At 41.5% G+C, this 26,726-nt stretch overlaps 1 protein-coding gene across 3 annotated transcripts in view; it reads left to right on the forward strand.

Annotated features, from left to right (window-relative positions):
- sptbn5 (spectrin, beta, non-erythrocytic 5) overlaps positions 1–26,726 on the forward strand; it is a 76,084-nt gene that overhangs the window by 37,771 nt on the left and 11,587 nt on the right. For all 3 annotated transcript variants that reach the window (XM_088087149.1, XM_088087148.1, XM_088087150.1), the window contains 44 exons: positions 16–180; positions 255–344; positions 693–829; positions 1,420–1,606; positions 2,550–2,659; positions 2,780–2,870; positions 3,300–3,416; positions 3,703–3,860; positions 4,320–4,452; positions 5,333–5,478; positions 5,947–6,061; positions 6,156–6,266; positions 7,165–7,344; positions 7,424–7,627; positions 8,281–8,430; positions 8,512–8,616; positions 9,312–9,500; positions 10,128–10,283; positions 10,983–11,174; positions 11,267–11,362; positions 12,379–12,500; positions 12,574–12,688; positions 12,779–12,892; positions 13,700–13,821; positions 13,900–14,062; positions 14,133–14,321; positions 15,400–15,477; positions 15,581–15,753; positions 15,852–15,942; positions 16,324–16,470; positions 16,772–16,909; positions 17,867–18,034; positions 18,125–18,213; positions 19,754–19,940; positions 20,040–20,108; positions 21,227–21,370; positions 21,538–21,734; positions 22,296–22,500; positions 23,132–23,311; positions 23,479–23,634; positions 23,717–23,934; positions 24,904–25,093; positions 25,172–25,348; positions 26,202–26,309. In XM_088087149.1, coding sequence (XP_087943275.1) covers positions 16–180; positions 255–344; positions 693–829; positions 1,420–1,606; positions 2,550–2,659; positions 2,780–2,870; positions 3,300–3,416; positions 3,703–3,860; positions 4,320–4,452; positions 5,333–5,478; positions 5,947–6,061; positions 6,156–6,266; positions 7,165–7,344; positions 7,424–7,627; positions 8,281–8,430; positions 8,512–8,616; positions 9,312–9,500; positions 10,128–10,283; positions 10,983–11,174; positions 11,267–11,362; positions 12,379–12,500; positions 12,574–12,688; positions 12,779–12,892; positions 13,700–13,821; positions 13,900–14,062; positions 14,133–14,321; positions 15,400–15,477; positions 15,581–15,753; positions 15,852–15,942; positions 16,324–16,470; positions 16,772–16,909; positions 17,867–18,034; positions 18,125–18,213; positions 19,754–19,940; positions 20,040–20,108; positions 21,227–21,370; positions 21,538–21,734; positions 22,296–22,500; positions 23,132–23,311; positions 23,479–23,634; positions 23,717–23,934; positions 24,904–25,093; positions 25,172–25,348; positions 26,202–26,309 — 6,372 coding nt within the window. The remainder of the gene's footprint in view (positions 1–15; positions 181–254; positions 345–692; positions 830–1,419; positions 1,607–2,549; positions 2,660–2,779; positions 2,871–3,299; positions 3,417–3,702; positions 3,861–4,319; positions 4,453–5,332; positions 5,479–5,946; positions 6,062–6,155; positions 6,267–7,164; positions 7,345–7,423; positions 7,628–8,280; positions 8,431–8,511; positions 8,617–9,311; positions 9,501–10,127; positions 10,284–10,982; positions 11,175–11,266; positions 11,363–12,378; positions 12,501–12,573; positions 12,689–12,778; positions 12,893–13,699; positions 13,822–13,899; positions 14,063–14,132; positions 14,322–15,399; positions 15,478–15,580; positions 15,754–15,851; positions 15,943–16,323; positions 16,471–16,771; positions 16,910–17,866; positions 18,035–18,124; positions 18,214–19,753; positions 19,941–20,039; positions 20,109–21,226; positions 21,371–21,537; positions 21,735–22,295; positions 22,501–23,131; positions 23,312–23,478; positions 23,635–23,716; positions 23,935–24,903; positions 25,094–25,171; positions 25,349–26,201; positions 26,310–26,726) is intronic.

Here is a 26,726-nt window from a genome sequence, read left to right on the forward strand (position 1 = left end):
GTCTGTCGTGTTCAGCTGGGGCAGGAGATGGTTGCTGAAGAGCACCACAGCAGTCAGAGCATCAGCAGGAAGTCGACTCAGCTGAGCAGCCGCTGGAGGAGACTGCAGGACAAGATGTCGGACAGAGGGGACAAACTAAGACAGGCGGGACAGCAGGAGCAGCTGATGGAGCTGCTGCAGGTAAAACACAGAGGAGACACGGTTACAGAAAACTGTGTTTCAGTCAGTTTACTCGTTTGTTTTTTCTTCCTCAGGACGCCAAGCTGAAGATCGAGGCCATCCAGTGGATGCTGAACAACGCCGCCAAAGGTCACGACCTCCGCTCCAGCCGGCAGCTGCTGAAGGTGATTTTACATTTGAAATCCGCTGTGCTTCAGGTGCTAACTGGGCCTGACACAGTCTCACTTTAACCCTTTGAAAAAAAAAATGGTATGACTTCTTTAAAAAGACATAAACATAAACATAAAAAAACGCACAAGAAAATGACCTGAGAAATGTGCTTAAAGTAAAAAAAATTCATATTTTTTATTCTTATCACTTAATTTGAAATTATTATAATTATAAACATGGTTTTGTGATATTTTAGCTATTTTTTTGGAAATCTTTCTAATAATCTGTTGTTTTTGAAAATAGGTTTTAGGTCATTTTCCTGTTGTTTGTTGAGTAATAAAGCTGTTTTTTTTTTTCTTCAGGAGCATCAGCAGCTGGAGCAGGAGGCCAAAGAGCTGGCGGAGAAGATCAACTCCATCATCAGCAGGGCCAAACACCTCGCCTCCAATCACTTCGACTCCCAGAGGATCCTCCACGAGACGGACACGTACCTCACTCTGTGAGTCCCCGTCCCCACCGGACGTGTCTCTGTGACTTTACTGGTCTCTTGACTTTTCCTCTAACAGGTCAAACATCTCAACATATACGTGTTTACTCATTATTTCAGAGTGCACACTTTAGATAAACGTCCACATATTCAATTTTATTTCACAAAAAATTGAAACACAGTGCAAGAATAAACAGAAACAGCACTCCCAAAATAAAAGCACGGTGCTAAAACTGGACTTTTTCACTTGAGTGTGGTTTTTTGTTGTTTGTTTTTATAAACTTGACATTAGCAGGTGGTCCATTCAGAGTTGACCCACAACCCATTTTTAGACCGTGACCCACCAGTTGGGAACCACTGCACTACAGCATTTTTTCCCTGTATTATTTCACCTGTAGTCAAACAATAGTAAATATAAACAAACTACAAATGACTGCTCAGCCCTCATTTAACATTTTTCTGTTGTTTGTTCTCTTGTCTTCAGTTTATTTATAAATTTAAATTTCCCGAATTATGAAAAAACAGAGTAATCAGAAGAAATGAAGAGGGTGATTTATTTTAGACGTAGTGGAAAATGAAGCGTGCTGATGTTTGTGCTGCAGGTTCGAGTCTCTGCAGAAGCCTCTGGACAGACGTCGAGCTCAGCTGGAGGCGTCGGTGCTACTGTTTGGGTTTTATCACGACGTGGACCTGGAGCTCAGCTGGATCTCCGAACACGTTCCTGCCTCCGGATCTACGGGATACGACAAGTCTCTGGCCGGAGCCATCAGCCTCATGCAGAAACACAAGGTACCAACTGGCATGAAAAATCACAGAATTTGCAAATGGCAATTTTCAGGCCTGGAAAAGTTTTGGAAAACCAAATATACCCTGATATATATTTTTTAAATAATGGAAATCTGTTTCACAAACCTGTATAATAACACAGAATGTGTTCAAGGACCGTCAGAAATCTGAAAAAACGAAAAAAAATTCTGTGTTTACAGTTTCTGGTTGTGATGAATGGTGTCATTCTTTGGTAATTTCAAAGAAAGTTTTCTTAAAAAATCTGAAAACAAATTTAAGAAAAAATAAAATTTAGGAAAACAAAAATTTAAGAAGAAAAAGCCAAATTGTTTACTTCCATTATCGCAAAGAAATAAAAAAAAAACCCTAAGTGTCCTCTTAGAAATCACCACAAATGTTTAAAGAAAAAAAATGCCCATATGTTTTCTTCAAAAATGGCCAAAAAAATAAAAATAAATTGCCACCATATTTTCTAATCTATACAAATGCAGCCATTTAAAGTTGTATGCTCCTCCACCTAAAGCCAAAATAAAAAACAAAGGTCCCTCCCCAACAATATTTTCTTTTTACAGTTTCTGGCTGTGATAGATGATGTAATTTTTGGTGATTTTTAATGAACACATACATATTTTTTTTACCCCCCACAAAGTAAAAAAAAATTTTTCAAGGACAAAAATTGCATTGCAATTTTTTTATGGTTAAAACCACCAAATTTTTTTAGAGAAAAGAAAATTACCCAGATATTTAAAGAAAACATCCCTTTTTAAGGCAAAAAACCCCAAAACATCATTTGACACGCCTGCCCCTTTTTGCACCAGCCCCTCCTCTCTCATAAATAATGAAAAAGTTATATTTAAATATTCAGTTCTAATCCTGTTCTGAAAAAGAAAAAAAAATTATATATATGTTTAAAAATAACAGCTAAAACAGGATGTTTTTTCGACAGGAATTGCAGGCAGAGGTAAACGCTCACCAAAAACACCTGAACCATGTCCTGGAGAAGGGGCGGAGCCTGGCCAAATCCAGCAAATCAGACGAAGAGGAAGTGTCTCAGAGGTGCTGTTGTCTTTCTCTTCAGAGTTGGTTATGTTTTTGCTTTTTTTGCATTTTATGTCAGAGTTTCCTACTTTTTTCTTAGTAAATGATTTTGTGGCCTGGCTCTTTTTTTTTATGTAGGTGCAAACACCTGAGTGCAGAGTGGGAGGAGCTTGAGCAGGCCTGCAACAGGAGAGCAGCTCACCTGAGCAAAGCCATCACCAGAGAACAGGTGAGAGTGACTCAGCTGGGGATTTTACTGCAGTTTGCGACATGCAGCCTCTCGTCCATTTACTCTGTTTTCAGGGTAATTTTCTTGTTTGTTTTTGTTTATTTTCAGGTAATTTTTCCATAACTTTTTAAAAAAAATATTCTTTGCAGTTCTTCAGCTATGTCTTGTTAAGTTACCTGTTGCCTTCCACCTTTTTCTGAAAGAATTAAAAACAATTTACAGGTTTCAAAGGGTTAATTGGAGCATGTGTGGCTACATGTAAACAGAAATATTATTGAAATATTTACTTTCATTAGCCATCTAAACAGCTTAGATGAATATTGACTTTTTTGGAGTAAGAGCAAAAACTGTAATATTTGGTGCATGTAAGCATACTGGTTGTTTTGAGAACATTGTGTGCTGAATTTTCTGACTGTAAACCGTCTGCAGCTGCTGTTGGACTGCTCAGAGCTGGAGTCCAGGCTGACCGAGACCCTCGCTCTGGTAAACACTGAGGACTACGGCAAAGACCAGCTGGCCACTCAAAGTCTCATCACCAAACACCAGGTACAACACACTCTGCCCTGTAGAGGTCTGTCCTCAACCAGAATAGTAGAGGACCTCACATCGTTCCCTGTGGAACTCCTTCTCAAAGTGAAACTGAACTCTGCAGATACTAACAACCATCTCAACTTTATATTTGTAGACTTTTTGCATCTTTTCATATATTAACCCCTAAATTTAGAGTTTATTTTCCAAAACATCACCTTTTTGTGCATATCTGTTTTCAACAAAATGTATGATGGTGAAATATAAAGTGTAGAGCAGCATCCTGATGAGACTTTGGCTGCAGGTGTTGGAGGGCCAGCTGGAGGTGCTGGAGGTGGAGGTGGAGGAGCTGGGAGACCAGGTGGAGCAGGCGGTGCAGAACTGGAGCCTGGAGGAGCTCAGCAGGCCCTACAGTCGCCTCAGCAGCCTGAACCAGCAGCTGCAGCACCAGGCTGCTCTCAGGTACAATAACTGTGGGCTACAACTTGAGCTCAGTCCTTTTAGTCTGCATTTGTTTACATTTTTGCACATTGACTCCATTAAAAGTCTATAGCTATCAGCTGTGCCTGTTTGCAGTGCACCCCTGGATGTTTAGACAGCTCTCACTGGATCACTGTGATACTGAAGAAATACTGGAAAAACATGATAGTTCTCAGATGGGTTTTACTGTGTAAAAGAACAGCTTTCTTTTCCTACAATGTCTGAGCAGATTAATGGATTTTCTTTGTCAGTTAACACCAGGTATAATGATATTTTCAGCAAGCGTAAGTGACAGATTCTAAAAATATGTGTAACATGTGTAGGCGTTCAGATTTGATTAAGTTCTGACTGAGAAGGAGTGCGATTTTAAATACCGGCAATCAGGCGTTCAGTGTTTTAAGTACCTTCATCAGCTCAATGATCTGTGTGTGTCACCTCCAGGGGTCAGAGGTTAAAGGAGGTCCTCCATCTCCACGAGTTCAGGCGGGAGTCGTCAGAGCTGAAGGACTGGATGAACCAGCAGAGACAAACAGCAGAGTCCCAGGACCTCGGCAACGACTACCTACACGTCCAGGTTACATCTCATTAATGAAACACGAAGATGGATCAGACAGGCCGATATTATCGTCTGATATTAGCTTTTATCCGTACATACAGTGCCTTAAAAAAGTATCCACCTCCGTTTGAGTTTTTCCCATTTTGTGGCACTTCAGAGTGTAATTTATGTGGATTTTTGCTTTGAAGGCAAAATTGGTGAAGTGAAATGGAAAAACAAGTCATCATATAGTAAAATTAAGTCCACATGTAAAAAAAAAAAACTTACAGTTTCTCCTCTTAATAGTCATATTCAACAGCTGTTAGACTAAAAAATGAAAATACAAAAAGCTTTTTTATCTTAATTTTATGAGAAAATTGTTGATTAACAGGGTTCCTGTAGATCCTTAAAAAAGTCTTAAAAGACATTGAATTGATTTATCTAAAAATAAGGACTTAATTAATATTAAAATGTCTTCAACAGATATTTCAAAAGTCTTGAAAATTCTCGGACATCAGAAGTGGGATTTTTGATTTTTTTTCCTGACATTGCGTTGTAAAACAAAAATATCTGTTAACATCTATTTTATTTTTCTTATCATTATTATTACCAATAATGATTCAGTTTATTTTATTTTTTTTAATATATAAAGTCTGCTAAATTGCCCTCGCATGATTGCTTCTAAAAAGGTCATGTTTTATGTTACAATAAATATTTGGTGAAATTGTCCCTAAGCAATTGGCGGTCTGTTTTGGTTGTTGTAAAATTGGTCTTAAATTTAATTCCAAGTCGTTTTAAAAAGTCTTAAATCTAACGTGCCTCAGGCTGCAGGAACCCTTCCCAATAAATCTTTAAAAAGTGATTAAATTACTGATAAAAAAGGTCACTGTAAAGTGTTCGTGTGTCTGTGACGTTTCAGTTGCTTCGTGGGAAGTTTGAAGGTTTCCTGAAGCAGCTGGAGGTCGGAGAGGAGAGACTGCAGAGCTGCAGCGAGCTCGCCGCTCGACTCGTCCGAAACAAACATCCGCAGAGCGCCGCCATCAGAGACGCTCTGCAGCAGCTCCGGTACGCACCGAGACTGAGTCACCGTGTTTGTTCTTAAATCAGTGCAACACTAATGCAGATTCATTCAAAAATATTCTTTGTGGGATAAAAGTTTGACGTACAAAAATCATTTTAAAAAAGCCTTTTTTTTCTTTAACAATTGCCAGAAATTTCAAAATTAAAAAAAAATTGCTGCCAAAGATTTTTAATCTTTAATCTTTATGTTGAAATATTTAGTTTTAATCCCCCTGTGAAATTATTCTTCTTAAAAAAAAGTACATAGTAATAAAAAAAAGAGCTGATAATGAGTAGTTATGGTCAGTTCAGAGAATGTAAAATTTGCCTCATGGTCCTGGAAAAGTCCTGGAAATTTATGGTAAAAATGTGTGTAAAGAACGTTTTTTGGCAGGAAGCAGAGACGAGGTTCAGTGGAGAAGACAGAAGGCTGAGACGCAGCTTTGACTTTGTCTAAACTGTGTGTGTTTGCAGTGCATGCTGGGAGGATTTGAAGGACGTTGCCAGGGAGCGTCAGGATCAGCTGCAGAGAGCCGAGGAGTGTCACCGCTTTTTCCAAGACCTGACGGACGCTCTGACGCTCATCCAGGTATCAGTCTGTCCACACATAAACTCACAGCAGTTCATGTGGAGGTCAAACAATGTCTCTGTCTGTCTCCATCTGTCTCCGTCCGTCTCTGTAGGAGAGACAGAAGAGCATCCCCGACGACGTGGCCAAGGATCTGCGAGCAGTGATGTCACAGCTGAGGAAACATGAAGCTCTGCTCCACGAGCTGGCCGTCACCGAGCAACAGGTACGCAGAGAGGAGGCGCAGGTGTCCTCAGGTGTCCTCAGGTGTCCTCAGGTGTCCTCAGGAGTCCTCAGCAGGGTTCCACTGACATGGTTTTTCAGGGTCGATGAGACCGATAACCGATATTTGGAACCGATATGCATTTACAATGAAAATGAAAATCTTTCCCTTAATATTTTACAATTAAGAATATAATAAACTCCAACACAAAACTTTGTTTAAATGATTTTAACAAATGTTTGATGAAAACTGAAACTTTCAACATCACATTCAGCAAGTTTTCAACAACTTTTTTATGAAGTCAAGTGAAAATTTAAATAAAAAAATTAATAAATAAAAATAGTAAAAAAAGTAAAAAGTATTCCTCCCATGCTGACACAGTTTTATCGCTGATCATTGAAATAAAATGCGGATACGGACAATCGGCAAAATGCTAAATATCGTCCCCGATAACCGGCCGGGCTGATTATCTGTTGACCCCCAGTTCTCAGGTGTGTCACAGCCTCAGTTCTCTTTTTCAGAAAATTTTGGTTACTTTGAAATCCCCACATCCCCACTGCTGACTGCTCATTTAGTGTTTCTTTTTATGATATTTTGTGGCATTTTCACCTTTTATTGGACAGTTGATGGTAAAGAGGCAGACAGGAAACGGGAGGAGACAGAGCAGGTATAGAATCAAACAGGCTGTAAATATTTGACACCTGAAAGTCTCTGTACGCGACATATGGATTGGAAAGTGCAGCTGACTCCCTGAAAGTTGTCTTTTAATGCAAATTTTAGTGCTTTTGGATTATATTTTGTCTCTTTGTGTCTCCGTCTGCAGCTTTTTGTTCTCACTGCTGAGAGAGATTTTCAGTCTCAGTGGGACAAACCTGCTAAAATAATGTTTTGTGTGTTGCAGCTGCAGGAGCAGCTGGATGCCGTCGACTCCATCCTGGACCTCTGCACGCCTCAGTTAAAGCTCCGCCTTCAGGAAGTGCAGCAGGAAGTGGTGGAGCGGTGGGAGGAGCTGCGACTCCACGCAGAGCAGAGGGAGGAGGAGCTAAGACTGGCGTGCCAGAGATACCTGTTCCTGAACACGGTGAGGACACTCAGACGGACGATTAGACATGCATAATCCCATCATGCCTCTCAGATCTTACCCGTGTGTCGGTCTGCAGGCGCAGGATTACTTCCTGTGGTGCAGCCAGCTGATCGGTGCGATGGCCGCCGAGGAGAGCATCAGCGACGTGGCGACCGCCGACCTGCAGCTGGCGCAGCATCAGCAGCTGTGGGCGGAGATGGAGGCGCGACAGGAGACGTATCAGCAGGCTCTGGACATGGGAGAGGAGCTGCAGGAGCAGGACAGGAGCCACAGGAAGGAGGTGAGGCAGGGGGACAACATGACAGGAGCCCAGGGGCCAAATGCAGGGGCCGCATACACGTTTACAGGGTTAGAGGACATTTCTCTGATCTTAAGATATGTGTAGGATGTTAGGACATTTCTAGGATTTTAGGACATTTCTAGGATTTCAGGACATTTCTCAGATTTCAGGACATTTCTCAGATTTCAGGACATTTTTAGGATTTCAGGACATTTTTAGGATTTCAGGACATTTCTCAGGTTTTTGCACATTCATAGACATTTCTAATATTTAAGGGTGTTTCTAGGATTTTATGTAATTTGAAGGATTTTAGGACATTTCTCAGATTTTTAGACTTTCCTCAGATTTTAGGACATTTCAGGGATTTTAGGACATTTCTAGGATTTTAGGACCTGTGTCCTCTGTCGAGGAGGAGATCCTCCTCTGGCTCTATTTTGATGCTGTTTTATGTCTCTGACACCTTATGGTGTCAGAGACATAAAACAGCATGACACCTTATGGTGTCAGAGACATAAAAGGAGACTAAAAGGACAAAAACAGTTCTCAGAGTCACTTTACTTGTATCGTGAATCAGAGAATGTTTTGGGGTGTGACTGAGGTCTTGAATGAGCGGATATTTGGGTGTCTGAGGTGTTGAACTGCGTCTCCTGCAGGTGTTGGAGAAGCTGGAGGCTCTGCAGGAGGAGCGGGACAAACTGGAGGAGCAGTGGAAGCAGAAGCAGAGCTGGTTAGAGAGCGTCCACCTGGAGCAGGTCTTCTACAGAGACGTCAACAGCATGGACAAAACGTCCAGCTCACAGGAGGTGAACTCAGTCCTCCATCCCGTCAGAGGAGGTTAGAAACATCGCGTTCAGCATCTGATTGGATGTCACATCTCTCCACAGATCCTGCTGCAGAACAGCACTCTGGGAAACACGGTGGACGAGACGGAGGGTTTGATCAAACGCCACGAAGCGTTTGAGAAGCTGCTGAGCTCGCAGGAGGACAAGGTTCGCTCTTCTCTGTCTGCTAGAGATCAAAATACAGGAAAACTAACATGATATGGTGTAGAGTTATAATTTAATTCGGGGCGCCCAGTAGCTCAGTTGGTTGGACGGGTGCCCCATGTACAGAGGCTGAGTACTCGCTGCAGCGGCCGAGGGTTCGATTTCGGCCTCGGCCCTTTGCTGCATGTCATCCTCTCTCTCTCTCTCCCCCTTTCACACTTAATACTGCCCTGTCAATAAAGGCAAAAAGCCAGAAAAATCATCTTTAAGAATTATAATTTCACTCAACACTGAATTAAAATAAGATCTGAAATAAAGCATTTGAACAGCTGTAACGATGGACGAGCGTCTGAATTTAAGCTCTTTAGCAGATTTTCCCATGAATAAGGTGCACTGTAAGAAAATGACATTTTTCCAAGTTCAGTTCTGATTTGGGGGATGGAAAGTATCGAGCTGTTCTGTGACAGTGTACCAAGATTAAAAAGGATGAAATATCGAGAGGAAGCAACTGTTTCAAAGCTTTAAAGATAAATAAAAAACAGTCATGTTCCTGTCTCACGGCCAAATATAGTTCTCAGTATCATATTCATATTTTATCATCCTAAATGTTTGCCGTTTGGGTGTATCCCATTCATCAGCAGCTCATTGCTCTTCATATAAATGATGCTGCAGCGTCTCTCTCTCTGTGTTTGGAGCAGCTGTCCTCCTTGAAGGATCTGTCCGAGCGGCTCAAGAAGCAGCTGAGCAGAGAGAAGAGCGGGCGCGTCCAAACCAAACTCAAGGCCCTCCTCCAGCGGCGAGATCGGATCAAGGAGCTGTCCGCCAAACGCAGAGAGGAGCTGGAGCTCTCCAGGATGCTCTGCATCTTCAGCCGAGACGTTGCTGCGGTAACCAACTTTTTAACCAAGTTTTTGTTGTACATTTTTTGGGTCATTTCTGCTCCTCTGGTAAAATGTTCAGCTAGCCTGTTTGTTTGAGGTGATTATCTATTATCTATATGTAAGGTTATTCAGGGCCGATACCGATTATTAGTAATTAGTGAGACTGATAACCACTATTCCAATATTAGAAAAAAAGGTGTATTTACAATAAAAATGGAAATCTTTCTTTCAGTATTAAGAATTTGGAAAATAACAAAATCAAACACAAACCTTTGTTTAAAAGCCTTTAGCAAATTTTCATTATAAACAGCAAGTTCACAGCATGTTTTTTTCGGAAAGTTCAGTGAAAATTCAGATAAAAAATTGAATGGATAAAAGCAGTAAGCCGAGGTTTTGAAAATTAAAAGTTCGTCCCATACTTACACTTTATTTGCGCTGTTAAATTTTTTTATTTGGAATCATTAGAATAAAATACTGATGAAAAATAATCAGCAAAATGCCAAATATCAGCTTCAATAATCAGCCAGGGTGATAATTTTTTAACCTCTAATTCTGTGTGTGTGTGTGTGTGTGTGTGTGTGTATGTTTGTATGTATGTATGTGTATGTGTGTATGTGTGTGCGTGCGTGTCAGGCGGAGGAGTGGGTATCTGAGCGGAGGCAGAAGATGGCGGAGGACGGGAAAGCCGACCTGAGCGACCTGCAGGCCAAGATGAAGCTGCTGCAGAAGCATCAGGTGTTTGAGGCGGAGATCCTGGCTCACAGCGAGATCATCGGCTCCGTGCTGCAGGTGAGACCAGACGTTCTCTCAGGAAAAACCTTGGACTCCACTCACTCAAAAACCATCTCTATCCTCCTCCTGTTCTACTGGAAAAACATGGCATCCACTTCAAAGGAAGAAAGCTGAATTTGGTGAAATGTGGACCCCATTTATGCCCTACTCTACTAATGTTAGTGGGATAATGTGTAATGAGTCATAGGGAAATATGTATATAGACATATGAAGTGTTGGAGTGTGGAGCAACAGGCATAATGTTTAGGGCTTTTTTAAGTGTTTGTGCATTTTTTTCTTCTTTTTTTAATATATATTTATTTATTTTTTTTGTTTTTGTAAGCATTTTTCCCCTTTTTTTTCTTTTTTTGTGATTTATATTTATTTAATTTTTTAGTTTTTTCTGTGGGTTTTTTTCTTTTTATAAATTTATATTTACATAATTTTCTGTTTTTGTGTTTTTTTCGTTATTCTTTTTTTTAGATTTTATATAATTTACATCTTTATAAATTCTTTGAAGTTGTTTTCTCTCATTTACTTATTTGCATTGCTTGTCTAATCTTGTTTGATTGCACTGCTTTATTTTAGTTTTGACAGGAGTAGCCTACCGGGGTGGGATCGAGGGTTTGGGGGATTGGGATTGTATTTTATTTTGTACAATTGTGTATTTCAAGAACTTAAAGAAGGTCTAAACTTCCTCCTGTTCTGTTCCTGCAGGCTGGAGAGGAGCTGGTCTCCCTGCGACACTCCAGGTTCAGGGAGGTGAAGAGGAGTGCTGCCACCCTGCAGCTCCACTGGGAGGAGCTGAAGAAGGCGCTGGCTGCCCGAGGGAAAGCTCTGGAGGATAACAGGGACTTCCTGGAGTTCCTGCAGAAAGTGGAGGAGGTGGAGGCCTGGATCAGACACAAGGTGGCAGACCGACCGAGGGAGGGACGGGCTGATGATGTGTTTACAGAGTTTTTACAGAGTTTTTACCGTCTGTAATGCTGTCTGTGTTTCAGGAGGTGATGGTGAATGTCGGAGATGTTGGAAAGGATTATGAACACGGAGTCCAGCTGCTGAAGAAACTGGGCGAGTTCAGAGGAACTGGAGACGGGGTGAGATCATTGAATTAGATAATCCTTTTATTAGTCCCACAGTGGGGAAGTTTGCATTGTTACAGCAGCCAGGTGTGTACAGATTAAGCAGCAGAAGAACAATATAAATAGTAAAAAAATAATAAAAATATAGAAAAATATGAAGAAAAACAATGTGCAAAATACCAGCAAGGTGCCAACTCCACAGTTTAACAAATATGTATGTACACCAGTTGCACATGAAGGTAATTGCACTTGTGAAATATTCATTCGATCTTTGTTTAGTCTCGATGGATCATTGATAGAAAACTCTTATTTACAATGACGTCGAGAAAATTTGCATCACCTGAAAAATACAAGTAAAAATGCACAAGAAGAAGAAGAATACTGAATTAATCAGAATATAAGATGTTTTTTTTTGTTTGTTTTTTCCCCTCTAAATATAGCTGAAAAAGTGAGGTCGTCCTATTCTGGGGGTTTAGACTTTTAAACCTGACACAGTTTAAACAAAGCGGCTCAAAAGTACAGAGATGACGAGCCTCAGTAACCCTCTTTCTTCGGTTCACTGGGTAATTGGCTTTGTTCGTATACAGGAAACCAATTTTACTGCTGCAGTTTACATACAAGATTATCTACATCATACTTAAAAGTAAACTTTTCATCAAGCCAAATGCCAAGATATTTGTTCTGTGTAGCTCTTTCGATATCAGACACATTAAGAGCGGATTCTCTAGAGAGCAGCATACATTTAGATTTATTAGCATTGAGCACCAATTTAAGATCAATTAAAATATCTTGCAGAGTATTAAAAGAAAGCTGTAGGCTCTCTGTGGCCTGTTGTACAGAATCAGTAATGCAGTAAATATTAGTGTCATCTGCAAAAAGATGAGCCTGAAAATGACCTAAAAATGACATATTATTATTAATGTAAATGGAAAACATAACCGGGCCCAGGATGGATCCTTGCGGGACACCTTTTGTTACAGTGCAGTATAAAATGCATGTATAAATACACTGAAGGTGTATTTGATCTTTAGAACGTGACGGTGGACGACGCTCACATCACTGCCATCAACAGACTGGCGGCCAGACTGGAGAAGAGACAGAGCGCCGACGAGCTGGTTACTGTTCGACACCGGAGACAGCAGCTCAACGACAGGTAACGCTCACAGTGACTCTCACCTGTTCATCGTTTTTACAGTTAAACACTCTGAACGTCTCGTGTCCTCCAGGTGGAGCAAATTCCACGGAGATCTGAACAACTACAAGAAGAAGCTGGAGGGGGCGCTGGTGGTCCACGCCCTCATCAGAGAGCTGGAGGAGGTCCGAGACAGAGCCAACGAGAAGGTCAGTCATGTGATACCGCCTTAAAACACGACGCAAGACCTCCGGCTGAGACGGACACACGGTGCGAATTCATGTCCTCTGTCCGTGCAGATGCTGCTGCTGCAGGGTCAGGACTGCGGGGGCGATGTTGACAGCGTGGAGAACCTGATCCGACGCCACGAGGAGACGGAGCGAGAGGCCGGGGTCATCCAGGAGAGGTCAAAGGTCAGCTGGAGAGCTTTGTCTAACACCGACACTCTTTACTGAGCTTTGTTTGAGAGCGACACCTCCAGGACATCTCCAGGATTTTAGGACATTTCTAGGAATTAAGCACATTCTTTAAATTGTAGAGCGTTTCTAGAATTTTAGGGCATTTCTAGTATTTTAGGGTGTTTCTAGGATTTTACCACATTTCTGTGATTTTAGGACATTAGTCTCAGCTGTGTCCTCTGTCGGGGGTGTGGGGGATCCTCCTCTGGCTCTTTTTTTGATCAACAAGCTCTGTTTTGATGCTGTTTTATGTCTCTGACACCTTATGGAGACTAAAAGGACAAAAACTATTCACAGAGTCAATCACTTTTTTTTTACTGCCAGTTAGAAAATGTTTGGGGGGCCACCAGGGGCCCCATCAGGGGCCAGATTTGGCTCACATATGTAATTATGGTAATTATAAATATTTTTCTCTAGCTTTTTAAAAAAATATCTAATAAATATACTAATTCGTGGAACATTTCTTCCCAAGTTGCGCTTTGCTTTCTTTTCATGTTTTTAAAAGAATCTGCACCAATTTGCTCAAAGAGTGAAATAATTGTGAAAGTCATTTGACAGCAGCAAAAGGAAAGTGATGTGGCTCTGTGTTTCAAAGGGTTAATGTTAGTATTTGGCTTGTAGTATGTGGGTGGGATATGTAAAGTGTTGAGGACTTTGTTGTCTTGTTTTGTGATTTTAAAATATTCATGAAAAGATGTAAGAGTGATGTGAGTTTAGTTTATACAGCCGATGAGTTTTACTGCCCTACACCTCGTCTCACAGGCTCTGGAGAAGGAGGTGTTGGACCACCTGAAGTCTCGATCAGTGATGAGCGACAAGCTGAAGAACAAACAGAAGGAGGTGCAGAGAGCTCTGAAGACTCTGGAGAAGGAGGTGAAACTCAGGTGAGTTTTGACTGGTTCAGACCGAGCGCCGCATGAAACTGCCAGCAGACGGAGTCATGTCAGACGTGCTTTGTTCAGGAAGGAGAAGCTGCAGGAGGCGCACCAGCTGCAGCTCTTCAAAGCCAACCAGCGGCTCGTGCTGGAGTGGAGCCTCAAACAGAGCAGCGAGATGGCAGAGAAAGGCCTCCCCAAGACCCGAGCCGAGGCGGAGCGGCTCATCGTGGAGCACCAGGACTGGAAGGTGAGATTCGGCTCGGTGTGGAGACTCCTGCTCGCTTCAATCCCACTGAACCGTGTCGCTGTATTCACAGACGGAGATCGACGCCCGCGCCGAGCGCATCGACTCTGTGCGGGACTTTGGTCTGGGTCTGATCCGGTCCGGTCACAGCTCGAAGGCAGAGATCCAGAAGGCCCTGAACCAGCTAGAGGAAACCAGATCTGGACTGGGCCGCGCCTGGCTGCACCGCAACACGACCCTGGAGCAGGCCCGGACCCTGCAGGTCATCATCTCACTGTCAGTCCTCACAGTGTGTGTTTCTGCTGCGCTGTGTACAGCCTCCTGCACACCTCCAGGTTTTTACAGTCTTTTAAGTTTAGTGAAGCTCTACTCTGCAACCAGGATCTGAGGAAACTCTGGTACGACATTAACAGACATGTGCAGACTGTGTGATGACGTCACCTACTGAACACAGGCGACAGCGTACGTCCATCGACGTCAGTACGCACAAACATCGTTGGCATGTGACCTCTATCTACGCCGCTGTAGTGGTGAAAGAAAAATGTAACAAACATGAGTGGAGCCCTCGCTTTAGTGGCATTCCTGAAAAAGTCTGAAGAGCAGGAGGATGTGGACGCGGTTTTGGCGGGAAAACAGGCGGACTTTTCATTGCGCTTAACTAATACGCACGGAGGTGGCTTTTAATAGCGCCCATACCACTGATGCATCACATGTACCTGTGAGCCAGGCATCACCAACTGGCGGACCGCGGTCCGGATACGGACCAAAACCTCGTCCTGTCCGGACACGTGGCCAAGTTATGATAAAATGTAAGAATGAGAACAATATTTGTAGTGCTGAGCAATTAACCGAAAAATAATCGAAGCCGACATTCAGAACCTCTAACCGACATAATGCCCGTGTTGGGGATTTCGGTTATTTAAAAAATCTCAAAATCTTAAAATGACTGCGTGGCAGCTCTGAGTTTTGGGATTGTTGACAGTTTGAGTGTTAAAGAAGCATTTCACCGAGATAAAGAAGGCCCTCAGATAAAACTGCTCTCTGCAGCAGAAAGACACAAATCCTTTTAAAACTGGTGCTGCATGACCAGAGAAAACAGAAAAAGAGTCCTTTTTCTTTTTCTGGCTTTCACTTTTGCTCAAGAAGGAGAAAACCTTGGTTTATATTTGATCAGCGCTGCGTACTATTTCGGTTTGATCTCGGTTTTTCGGGCTGTGTTTTCGTTGTGCAGGACGCAGTGTTAAGTCACTGGTTAGATGTTTAGAAGTTTACCACACATCATCCTCTCTGGTTGAAAATGTGCAAAGCGTCCCTCTTACTGAGCGGTTCTCCCTCTGCAGGTCTTCCTGGTCTCTGTGGAGCAGTGTGAGAGCTGGTTCACCAACAAGGAGGCCTTTCTCTCCAACCAGGACCTCGGGGTAAAAAACGGCCATCTGATGAGTAAATTCTTAAACAAAAACCAGCCAAACATCATCATCTTCATCATCATCATCATCACCTTCTTCTGTGGTGTGGGTGCAGGGCTCGGTGATGGAGGTGGAGACTCTGCAGAGGAAGCACGCTCAGTTCGAGGAGGCTCTGGAGGCTCAGGAGGAGCAGCTGGAGCAGGTGGAGAAACTGAGCCACAAGATGATCCAGGAGAAACACTACGACTCCGAAAACATCCGAGCCCGGAGCCGAGCGCTCGCCGACAGGTCGCCTGCAGCAAAACACGTCATCACACCCGTCACCTCACAAAACACCTCTCATTCTCACTGTGTGTGTGTGTGCGTGTGTGTGTGTGTGTGTGTAGGCGGAGTCAGCTGCAGCAGCAGAGCAGATCTCGTCACAAAGCTCTGGATCGATCACTGAAGCTGCAGCAGTTCTTGTCCAGCAGCTACCAGGTACTGGACTCTGCTGGTCTCTCCTGGACTTTAATCTCTACTTTACTCTACTTTAATTTATTTTTTTTAGGTTTTAATTTTTAGCGCTCTCACATGTGAAGCCCTTAGAGCTGCATTTTATGTATGAAAGGTGCCATACAAATAAAGATTCTAATTATTAGTAGTAGTTGCAGTGGTTGCAGTAGTATATATAGTAGTTTTAGTATAATTATTATGCAATCTTTTCTACTGTATTTGATCTTTTTCCATCCTCGTGTGTGTCTGCAGATCCTTAAAGGCCATTCAGAATATTATACACACTACATTTGAGATTTATCCTGCAGTAAATGTGTGTGTGTGTGTGTTTGTGTGTGTGTGTGTGTGTGTATGTGTGTCTTGCAGGTGTGTGTGTGGCTGAACGAGCGCAACGCTGTGGCGCTGGATGAGAACTGGAGGGAACCAACAAACCTTCAGGCCAAACTGCTCAAACATCAGAGCTTCGAAGCCGAAATCCTCGCTAACCGCTACAGAGTGGACACACTCACCAAGGTGTGTGTGTGTGTGTGTGTGTGTGTGTGTGTGTGTGTGTGTGTGTGTGTGTGTGTGTGTGTGTGTGTACGTACGCATTAGTTTTTATTATCCTGTAAACCAATAATATCAACTTTTTTTTTTTTGGAAAATGTGTACTTTTACTTCTGACGCTTAAAGTGCATTCTGATGTTGATAATTTTGTACTAAATTCCAGTTTTGAGTTTGACTTGCAGCAGATTATTTCTAAACTGTGGTTTTACTACTTAAACTGAAGTTTCGGATCCGGTTTCTGACAGAGGTGTGTCCGTTGTGTCTGCAGGAAGCAGAGAAGCTGCTGTCTGAGTCTCCATCCGCTGAAGTGAAGGTCCGACCTCGACTCAGAGAGCTGACGGACAGCTGGGACGCTCTCATCCACAACTGTAAGGAGAAGAAAACCAGGCTGCAGGACGCCTACCAGGTGTGTACACACACACACACACACACACACACACACACACACACACACACACACAACTTTAACCATGCTGTCATCTGCAGCAGAAAGTTTTGGTGAACTTAATATCATGGAAAGTTATGGAAAAGTCCCAAAAATCGGTTTCACAAACATGTATAATAACACGAGTTCAAGAACCGTCGGAAATTTTAAAATCCAACAATAATTTCTGTTTTTGATAATTTCTGGCTGTGATAAATTGTCATTTTTGGTGATTAAAATAAAAACATGTTTCCAAAATAAAGAAAATACTTAAAAAAAAACAGAAAAAGGAAATAATCTCTTAAATCAGCAAAAGAAAAAAATGTTTTCTTTACAAATTGCAGATTTTTTTTTTATTGTCAAAAAAATATTCTTTGAATGTTGAAAAAGAAAGAATCCCCCCAAATCACAAAAAATCTTAAAGCAATAAAACAACTTTTCTTTGAATATTGAAAAAAGAAAAAAAAAGCCAAAAAACTGCCTGAAATTGCCAGAATCAGATTTTGTTTTTTTAAATTCCCAAAATATTTTCTTTTAAAATCGCTAAAAATCGTTTTTTGAATTTGAAAAAAACATCCAAATGTTTTCCACAAAAATTTAAAAATGTATATATATTTCTCCTTAAAAATGGCCAAAACATTTTCCAAGACAAAGAAAAAGGCCATAATGTCTAAAGGAAACATCCAAACCATCAGTCTGTCGCTTTGGAAGGATGTTTCCTTTAACAGTAATATATATATATTCTTAAACAGCTGTTACATAGTAATGAAAAAGAACCAATACAGAGTATCAGTGGTTGTTTCAGAGAATTTGTGGTCTTTAAAATGTGCCTCAGAGTCCTGGAAAAGTCCTGGAAAAGTCTTGGTTAAAATGTTTATGAACGCTGAGTAGAAATAAGTCATCAGGTGAGACGGTGGTGTTAACGTGTGTTTTGTTCAGGCGCTGCAGTTCCAGCGTTCGCTGGACGACGTGGAGCAGTGTATGGCCGCCGTGGAGAGCGAGCTCACCAACGAGGACTGTGGCAGCGACCTGCCGTCCGTCAACAGGCTGCTGAAGGCTCTGCAGGGCCTGGAGGAGGAGGTGGACGGACACAGAGACAGAATCCAGGTACGCCGCGGCTGCGTCCGGCTGCACACCGGCTGCACACCGGCTCGTGTGTTTTAACTCCGTATGTTCACAGTTTTCTCCGATGAACAGGGTCTGGTGGAAACAGCGAAGAGCTTCCACTCTCAGGGAAACTTCCTGGCCGAGGAGATCCAGACCAGAGTGGCTCACACCATCGACAGGTCTGAGAAAAGTTTAAGACTGATATGGTGACACATTTTCCAGCTGATCCAGGACGGTTTTTAAAGAGTTCATTTAGAATTTTCTCAACACATAAATCCTTCAATTTATCACAAACATTCAACACATCTGAAGTTTGTCACAATTCACTTTAAAATAAATGAAAGTGAAAACAAAATAAAAAGGTACATACTCTACTGAACGGACTGAAATCATCTCATATTAACCCTCGTGGACTGTTTGGTGCATTTTAGGTGTTTTTCATTCTTTTTTCCTTTTAAATAATATTGGCTGTGGATATGGCATACATTTTAGGAAGATACAGAATCTCTAGAGGAAAAAAAGCCCAAATGTTTTTGTTTTCCTCCAAAATTGCCAAAAATTTATATCTGTCTATCTATTTTTGTTTAATCTGTGAAAAGTCTAAACTAAGACTGTTCAGGTCCAAAAATTCTCCATTGAAACCCATTCAAACTGACATTTTTGATCCCACAGCCATCAGAGCAGAAAAACAGGACTTGTATTATTTCTGGGTGTCATTCTGGGCTTTTGACTCTGAATTTGTCATTTTGACTATTTTCCACCTGATGAGGTCATTTTGACCATATTTGGCATATGGAGGAAATACATGCTATTTCCACTAGGTGACCTGTCACAGTCAATGTAGCTGCTGATCACTGACATATCCCAGACTGTCAGCAGCTACACTCACACACTGACATATCCCAGACTGTCAGCAGCTACACTCACACACTGACATATCCCAGACTGTCAGCAGCTACACTCACACACTGACATATCCCAGACTGTCAGCAGCTACACTCACACACTGACATATCCCAGACTGTCAGCAGCTACACTCACACACTGACATATCCCAGACTGTCAGCAGCTACACTCACACACTGAGGAGGAGGACACTGAGAATGGTTATTTTATTTTTTATCTAAAAACATAGTGGCATCATGACAACATTCTGGCATTGAAAGGGTTAAAAATCTGGAAATTGATGCATATTTAATATTTATGATAAGGACTGATGCTGTTTAAAAAAGAAACTATTAAAGTAGATAATCATATTAATATATAAGATTTTTTAAAGCTTTATTTTTTTAAAAGTGCTTTTTGGGTTAGAGCGATATGTGAGTATTTGACACTACACAAAAAATAATAATGTATAAAAATCAATGTTGCTAATTATTGTATCTATGTAGCATGTAGTATATTGAAAATAATTCTTTTTTTTTTAAACATAGCGGCATTGGACAAAAACCTGGCATTTAAGAGGTTAAAATTCTGATTTTTTTTTCTTTGATATTTATGATTAGGACTGATGTTGGTTAAACTAATAAACCCAATGAAAGTAGAAAATAATATTAATGTAGAATATTTTTTAAAGCTTGATTTCAAGAAGTGCATTTTGTGCGCAGAGCGATTCGAGTGTGTGTGATATTAAAGCAGTCACCAAAGGGTTAACACTATGCTCAGAGGTGTTTGATGATGGCGGCGTGCTAACGTCGGTGGCGTCCTGCGTCCCGTCAGGTACAACAGTCTGTCGGAGCCCCTGCAGAGTCGGAGGGAAACCCTGGAGGCCTGGCAGGTTCTGTTCCAGTTCTACAGAGACCTGGAGGAGGAGGTGGGCTGGCTGAGCGACAGACTGCCCGCCGTCACGGCGAGAGAGTGGGGCAGCTCGCTGAGCGGCGGCCAGCAGCTGCTCCATAAACACCAGGTACGCACCCACAATGCACTGCAGCAGGGACACATGAGAACAATCACTTCAGTGGATGGAGGACATGTAACGGGTTTTTTTTTTTTTCTTTTTTGTCAGGCTGTGATTCAGGAGATCGCGAGCCGAGCCCCATTGGTCCAGGCAGTGCAGGAGGCGGGGCATAGTCTGGTGAGGAGCTGTCAGTCACTTTTAAAATTGCATATTTTGGGGCGCCCGGTGGCTCAGTGGATAGAGCGGTGCCCCATGTACAGAGGCTGTGTCCTCGCTGCAGCGGCCGTGGGTTCAAATCTGGCCTCGGCCCTTTGCTGCATGTCTCCCGCTCTCACTCTCCCTCCTTCACGCTCACACTGTCCTGTCAATTAAAGGCAATAAAAGCCTTAAAAATAATCTTTAAAAAAAATGCATATTTTATCATAAACTGTGTTCATGTGCTCATGAAAACAAGGAAAAGTCATGGAATTTGCAAAGTTTAAGAAAACTAAATATACCCTGAAATATTTTGGAAAAGTCATGGAATTTGCAAAGTTTTGGGAAACTAAATAAACCCTGAAAGTTTTGAAATTTGATTGGTGTCCAGCAGCTCAAATTACAATACACCATATAAACTTAAAATGCATATCCTATAAATGGAATATAATGTAAGCTGAATAAACAAAAAAAAAAACAAAACCCTGCACAAGAACACAGGATGTGTTCAAGGATCATCGCATATTTGAAAATCCAGCCTTTTTTACTTTTATTTTTTGTCAGTTTTGGTGATTTTTAAAGAAAATGTGTCTCTTAAACCAAAAAGCACGTTTTTCTTGCTTTTTGGCACCAAAAATGTTACAGAAAAAAAATGTTGCCAAAATTTGTTCTTTAAAAATCCACCAGATTTTTTAAGAAGTAAAGAACTGCAATCAGCATTTTTTCATTAATATTGTTTTATTTTTTTTTATTTTGCAGTTTTTTGTTTTTTTGTTTTTTCATACATGCATACATGAATCTTTAGTTCTGTGTTTACACTTTAATGTCCATTTTCAGACAAGTTACAGTAACAGTACACAAATACTTCTATACACCGACATAAAAAAATAGTAGTAGTAAAAAATAAACAAACCAAAAAGTTTTAGTAATTCTAATTTTAAAAAAATAGAAATAAAGACAAAACAAATATAACAATGAAGAGATGGTAATAGTGAAAAAATGGTAAAAATCTAATAAATCAAAATAAAGAATAAATTAAATAATAAGGTGAAGAGGACTTTTACAGCCTCTTCATGACTAAATCACATTGACCCTTGCAGGTCAGAGGTCGTCACTTTGCATCTCACGACATCCGGGAGCGTGTGGAGGAGCTGAAGAGTCTCCACGAGGAGCTGCTGACGGAGGCGGAGAGGAAGGGGAAACTCCTGCAGGAGGCGCTCAGCATCCACACCTTCCTCTCCGAGGTACAATACAAATAAAGAGTTTATTCCTGCAGAACTGAGAGGTTTTTTCTGCAGGATGTTTGTCATTGAACGTGTGTGTGTGTGTGTGTGTGTGTGTGTGTGTGTGTGTGTGTGTGTGTGTGTGTGTGTGTGTGTGTGTGTGTGTGTGTGTGTGTGTGTGTGTGTAGGTGTCAGAGCTGGAGCTGTGGTTAGAGGAGCAGCGAGCAGGTTTGGAGTCTCGGGACTGTGGGAGGAGCGAGGAGGGGACGGAGGCTCTGCTGAGGCGGCTGGACTCTGTGGACGTGGAGCTGGAGAACCAGAGGAGGACGGTGGAGACGCTGCAGGAGGGCGGAGCGTCTCTGCAGCACCTGAGACATCCCAACAGGTGAACTCACACACGGCGGGGTCACCTCTGCAGACACGTGTCAGCAGGTGTATGAGTATCCTTAATATTTTAATGATACTAACTGCTCTTACCGATACTGCTGATCGATCCGCTGCTTTAACGCTACTGTCATCAGTTCTTTTTGGGGGGTTTAACCCTTTGACACCTGAGCGAAGTGATTTAATTTCTTTGAACGACATGCGGAGAAGGCAATGAGCAAATTAACGAGACATGACCCAAAAAGTCAATAAGATATAAGTAAAAAGTTACAAGAAAATTAGAAAAAGATTTTAAAAAAAATAGACCTGAAATGAATCGATAACTTACTTCTGTCACAAAATTTTAGAATCTAATTATAATAATTATAAATATTCACTGTTTTTTTTTAAATTCTCCCCTTTTTAAAAAAAAACCAACTAATTTTCACTGCATTTTCTTGTCACCTTTTACTAATTTCTTGCAATTTGTGGCATTTATTTTTATATATATGCATATACATTTATTTTTTTTATTTATTTTAAAGGTAACAATGATAAAGTTGTGTCCCTGTCTCTGTCTCAGCCACCTTGTCAGTGAGTGTCTCCCAGGTGTCCTTGAACACTTTGAGACTCTGCTCCGCCTCTCCGCCGCTCGCCGCGCCGCTCTGGAGGACCAGCACCGCCTCTACGTGTTTGAGAGAGAAGCCAAAGAACTACAAACATGGCTGACCTCCAAGAAGACCGTGGCGGAGTCCAAAGACTGTGGACAAGACCTGGAAGACGTCGAGGTGAGTCACAAAAAATACCAACAGTTAGATTCATTATTATTTTGCTGATTTATTGATTGATCGCATTGTTTCAGATTTAGAATTCACTTTTATTAGATATAAAATGAAGTAAGTAGAGTTTATTTATATTGCGCCTTTGAAGAGCAGAGGTCACGACATGCTTAACAACAAAAAATAAAAAGATGATAAATCAGATGACACAAGATATACTCTTTCCCCAAGAGGAAACTTTGCTTAAACATCAAAGTACAGTGACACATTAAAGACACAGTAACAAATTACATTCAAAAAAAAGAATTTAAAACAAAAATAAAAGATATGAAGAAGAAAACTCCTGCTCGCACAAAAACACAAAAAAGATATTGGAAAACCATTTGACCAAAAAAAAAAAAAATCAAAAATGAAAATCAAAAGATAGGACAAAAAGAGATATGGCCCAAAAAAAGAAAAGAAATGGCAAAAATAAACAGAAATATAGGGAAAAAATGAAAGAAATGTTATTAAAAAATGGCAAAATATGGCAAAAAAACGAATATGACAACAATTTTAAAACTGAATGACTCTGTTAGTTTGTATGGAGACAACATTTAATATTTGGGAACTCTTTTTGTCCTCCTCTCTCCTCCTGCAGGTCCTGCAGAAGAAGCTGGAGGTTCTGGTCTCGGAGGTGTCCGGTTTGGGACGCAGCCGGCTGTCCTCGGTGCAGCAGCTGGGTCGGGGGCTGCAGCGGGACGCTCAGGCGCGCCGGAGGGACGACGCCCTCGGCGCTCTGTGGGACGACCTCGACCGCAGCATCCGGAGCAGAGAGCAGGTAGAGCCGGCAGAGCGACACGCGGACATGAGGTGCATGTAGAGCGGGGAGACGCAGTGGGCTTTGTTTGGGGACCACGACAGGACACATACAGGATTTCAGGACGTTGAGTATCAGTGCTGCAGAGGGACTGAGTGGTTTAGGGGTTAACAGTTTGTGTCCTGCAGAACCTGCAGTCAGCGAGGGAGGTTCATCAGTTTAACCACGACGTGGACGAGCTGAAGGGCTGGATGGCCGAGAAGGAGGCCGTGCTGGACTCAGAGGACCAGGACCACGACCTGCACTCCGTCCAGGCTCTGCTGAGACAACACGAGGCGCTGGAGGTAGGAAACAGCCCACAGGAGACGGGGCGTTTGTCGAAGATTTGTTTTTAGGATTCGTTTACCTGTTGTTGTCCCCCGTCAGAGGGACCTGGTCCTGATTTCTGAGGAGGTGACCCGGAGCAGAGAGGAGGGCCGGGCTCTGAGCCGACGGCAGCCTCAGGTCAGAGCCGCCGTCTCTCACAGGCTAGAGGAGCTGGAGGCCTGCTGGACCAGCATCCAGGACAAGGCGTCCCAGCGCAGAGCCAGACTGGGCCAGGCCGAGGACGTGCAGAGATACTTGTCCCACTGGACTGAACTCATGTAGGTCCTCCTGCCATCTCTCTACTCTGTGTCCACAAAATGTCCTCAGCCGAGGAGACAGACGGCTCAAAGATTTGTGATTTCTTTGTTAACATTTCTGTGTGAACACCAGAGCAGCATCAGTTTTTAAGGTTTTATTTAACCCTCTGAAACCTGGATCTCCATCAGCTCTTGTGCTGCATTTCACAGCATCGAATCCTTTGAAACCTCCGAAAATTTATTAAAGATATCAGAAAAATGTGAGAGGAAAATGCCCTGAAACAAATCATTAACTGACTACTACTTTACTTTTAAAGGAGAAAGACGTAAAATTATAAAGATACAATTTATTGAACAAAAAAACATGGAGGAAAATGTCCATAAAGCTCTATTTATAATTAGAATTTTATGTTTAAAATTATGTTACAGAAATTCATTATATGTCTGTGTAAATTAGCATTATTTTCTTGTTTTTATTTTATTTGTTTTTCCCTCTTTTTCAGGTTCTTTTCTTGTTAATTTATTTTTTTATTCATTGCTAATTTTCAGGTCATTGATTTTATTTTTTCCCTCTTTTTTTCCTTTTTTTGATAATTTTCATGTTGTTAATTTATTATTTATTTATTGCTAATTTTAAGGTCATTTTCTTGTTTTTATGTTTTCTCTCTTTTTTATAATTTTGAAATGAAATGATATTTGAATATATAAATAAATAGAAAAAAACAAAAAAGAAAAAATAATTATACTATTAATTTTAAGGTAATTATATTTGTTTGCACTTTTTTCAAACTAATATCTTGTTTTTAAACCATTTTTCTTTTTTTTTGTGTGCTAATTTGGACTCGACCCTGAATATTTGAATTGTAGCGAGTGTGGGAAAAATCAGAGGGGAGACTCTTTTCTGCACTGGAACAGGATGTGCAGAGCAGCAGAGAGACTGTGTGTTGATGAAAGAGGACGTCTGTCTCTTTGTCTGTCTGTGTGTCTCAGGTCCTGGCTGAGGGAGGTGCTGTCTCTGGTCCGAGGGGAGGCGCTGAGCGTGGAGGGAGGCGACCTGGAGCAGCTGATTAAAAAACACGAAGAGTACCGTGTCCAGATGGACAGACAGCTCAGCAAGTCCCAGGCTGTGAGGGAGGGGGGGAGGCGTCTCACAGAGGGAGGAAACTTCATGTCCTCAGAGGTCAGACTCCCACAGTCTCCGAGGATCGTCTCCTCGTGTCTCCTTTGACTTGACCTCCGTCCGTCTGTCTCCTCTCAGGTGGAGGAGCGCGTCTCTGAGCTGGAGGAGATGGAGCTGCGGGTGCAGAAGGTTTGGGAGGAGACGAGGCTGCTGTACGAGGAGGAGCGGGACATTTCGCTCCTGCAGAGGGAGCTGGAGCAGGCCGAGCGCTGGCTGAGCTCCTACGAGAACACGCTGACGTCCAAAGACTTCGGGGTATGTCCACACCGGGAGGAGACACTGTGAGAAGGGACAGGTGGACGCTGGCGCACTAAAGACAGCAGGAAGTTAAAGTTGTCAGCAGCTGGAGCCGCAGCAGAGACACAGACAGGGTTAATCAAAAACCTGGAAAAGTCATGGAATTTGCAAATAGCAGTTTCCAGGCCTGTAAAACTTTTGGAAAACTTAATATACTCTGAAAGTTTTGGAAAAGTCATTGAATTTTATTTCACAAACCTATTTAAAATGCTTGATGTGTTCAAGGACAGTCGAAAATTTGAAAATCAAACAAGAATTTCTGTCCTTACAGTTTCTGGCTGTGATAAATTGTTTCATTTTGGTTTTAAAGAAAAAAATTAAGACATGTTTTCTTTAAAAATGACAAAAAAAATTCATCAAAAAAAAGGCAATTTTTTTTCTTTAAAAATTGTGGCTAAGTTTTTATGGGAAGAAAATGGTCGGTTTTTTATTTGAATTAAAAATCACCAAAATTTCAAAAGAACAAAAATGGCCACATTTCTTATTCGCTGTTTAAAAACTACGAAGATTCAGGTTGCTCAATTTCTATTGGTCAAACTCCGAAAACTTTAAAATTCTAGATAAAAACTATTATTTGGAATTTGAAATTAAGTTTGTGGAAATAAAAAATCACAAAAAGGTGAATTCATAGCAAATCAATTCAGACGGTTTTCAGAGTAAAATGTTTGCTTTTTTAATATAAATATTCAGTCGATGTTGAAAAGGGCTGTTAAAGCTGAAATACTTAGTAAACAAATGACAGATGTAAATACAGAAACACCTTTCAGACCGTCTGCCTCAGTGACTCGTGTGCTTCTTCACGCTCCTGCAGGACTCGGTCTCTGACGTCATGGAGCTCCTGAAAAGGCAGGAGGACCTGGAGGCCATGATCCAGGCCCAGAGCGAGCGCTTCGTCGCACTGCAGAAGAAGAAAACAAAGGTTGGTCCGTAACTTGACGGCAGAAGCGGGGATCGGCCGCAATTTCAATTCCTTTTTTTAAATCAAAGCGTCATCAGAAAACAAACCGTTGCTTCCTAGTTTTATTTCGTTTATCAGAAATCAGGATCGCACGTCAGCTCGTCTGGACAACTTTAGTAACTGATTTAAAGGACAACGTCACCCACAAAATAATGATGTTTATATACTGGTCATGCATTACTGTTTTTACATTTGTTGTTTAATATAACTTTTATATTTATATTTCTTTGATATGTTTTCCACCTTTGGCCTGTCTGCAATTTATCTCCAGAGTTATGGAATTCATGTACTGTATAATTATTATTTTATTTTGTTACTTTATTTTATTTTATTTTACTTTATATTAAAGTTTTTATATTAGTATTTCTATTTATATTA

Source organism: Plectropomus leopardus, chromosome 14 (genome assembly GCF_026936395.1).
Source record: "Plectropomus leopardus strain MGB_pleo_1.0 chromosome 14, ASM2693639v1, whole genome shotgun sequence".
NCBI lineage: Eukaryota > Metazoa > Chordata > Actinopteri > Perciformes > Serranidae > Plectropomus > Plectropomus leopardus.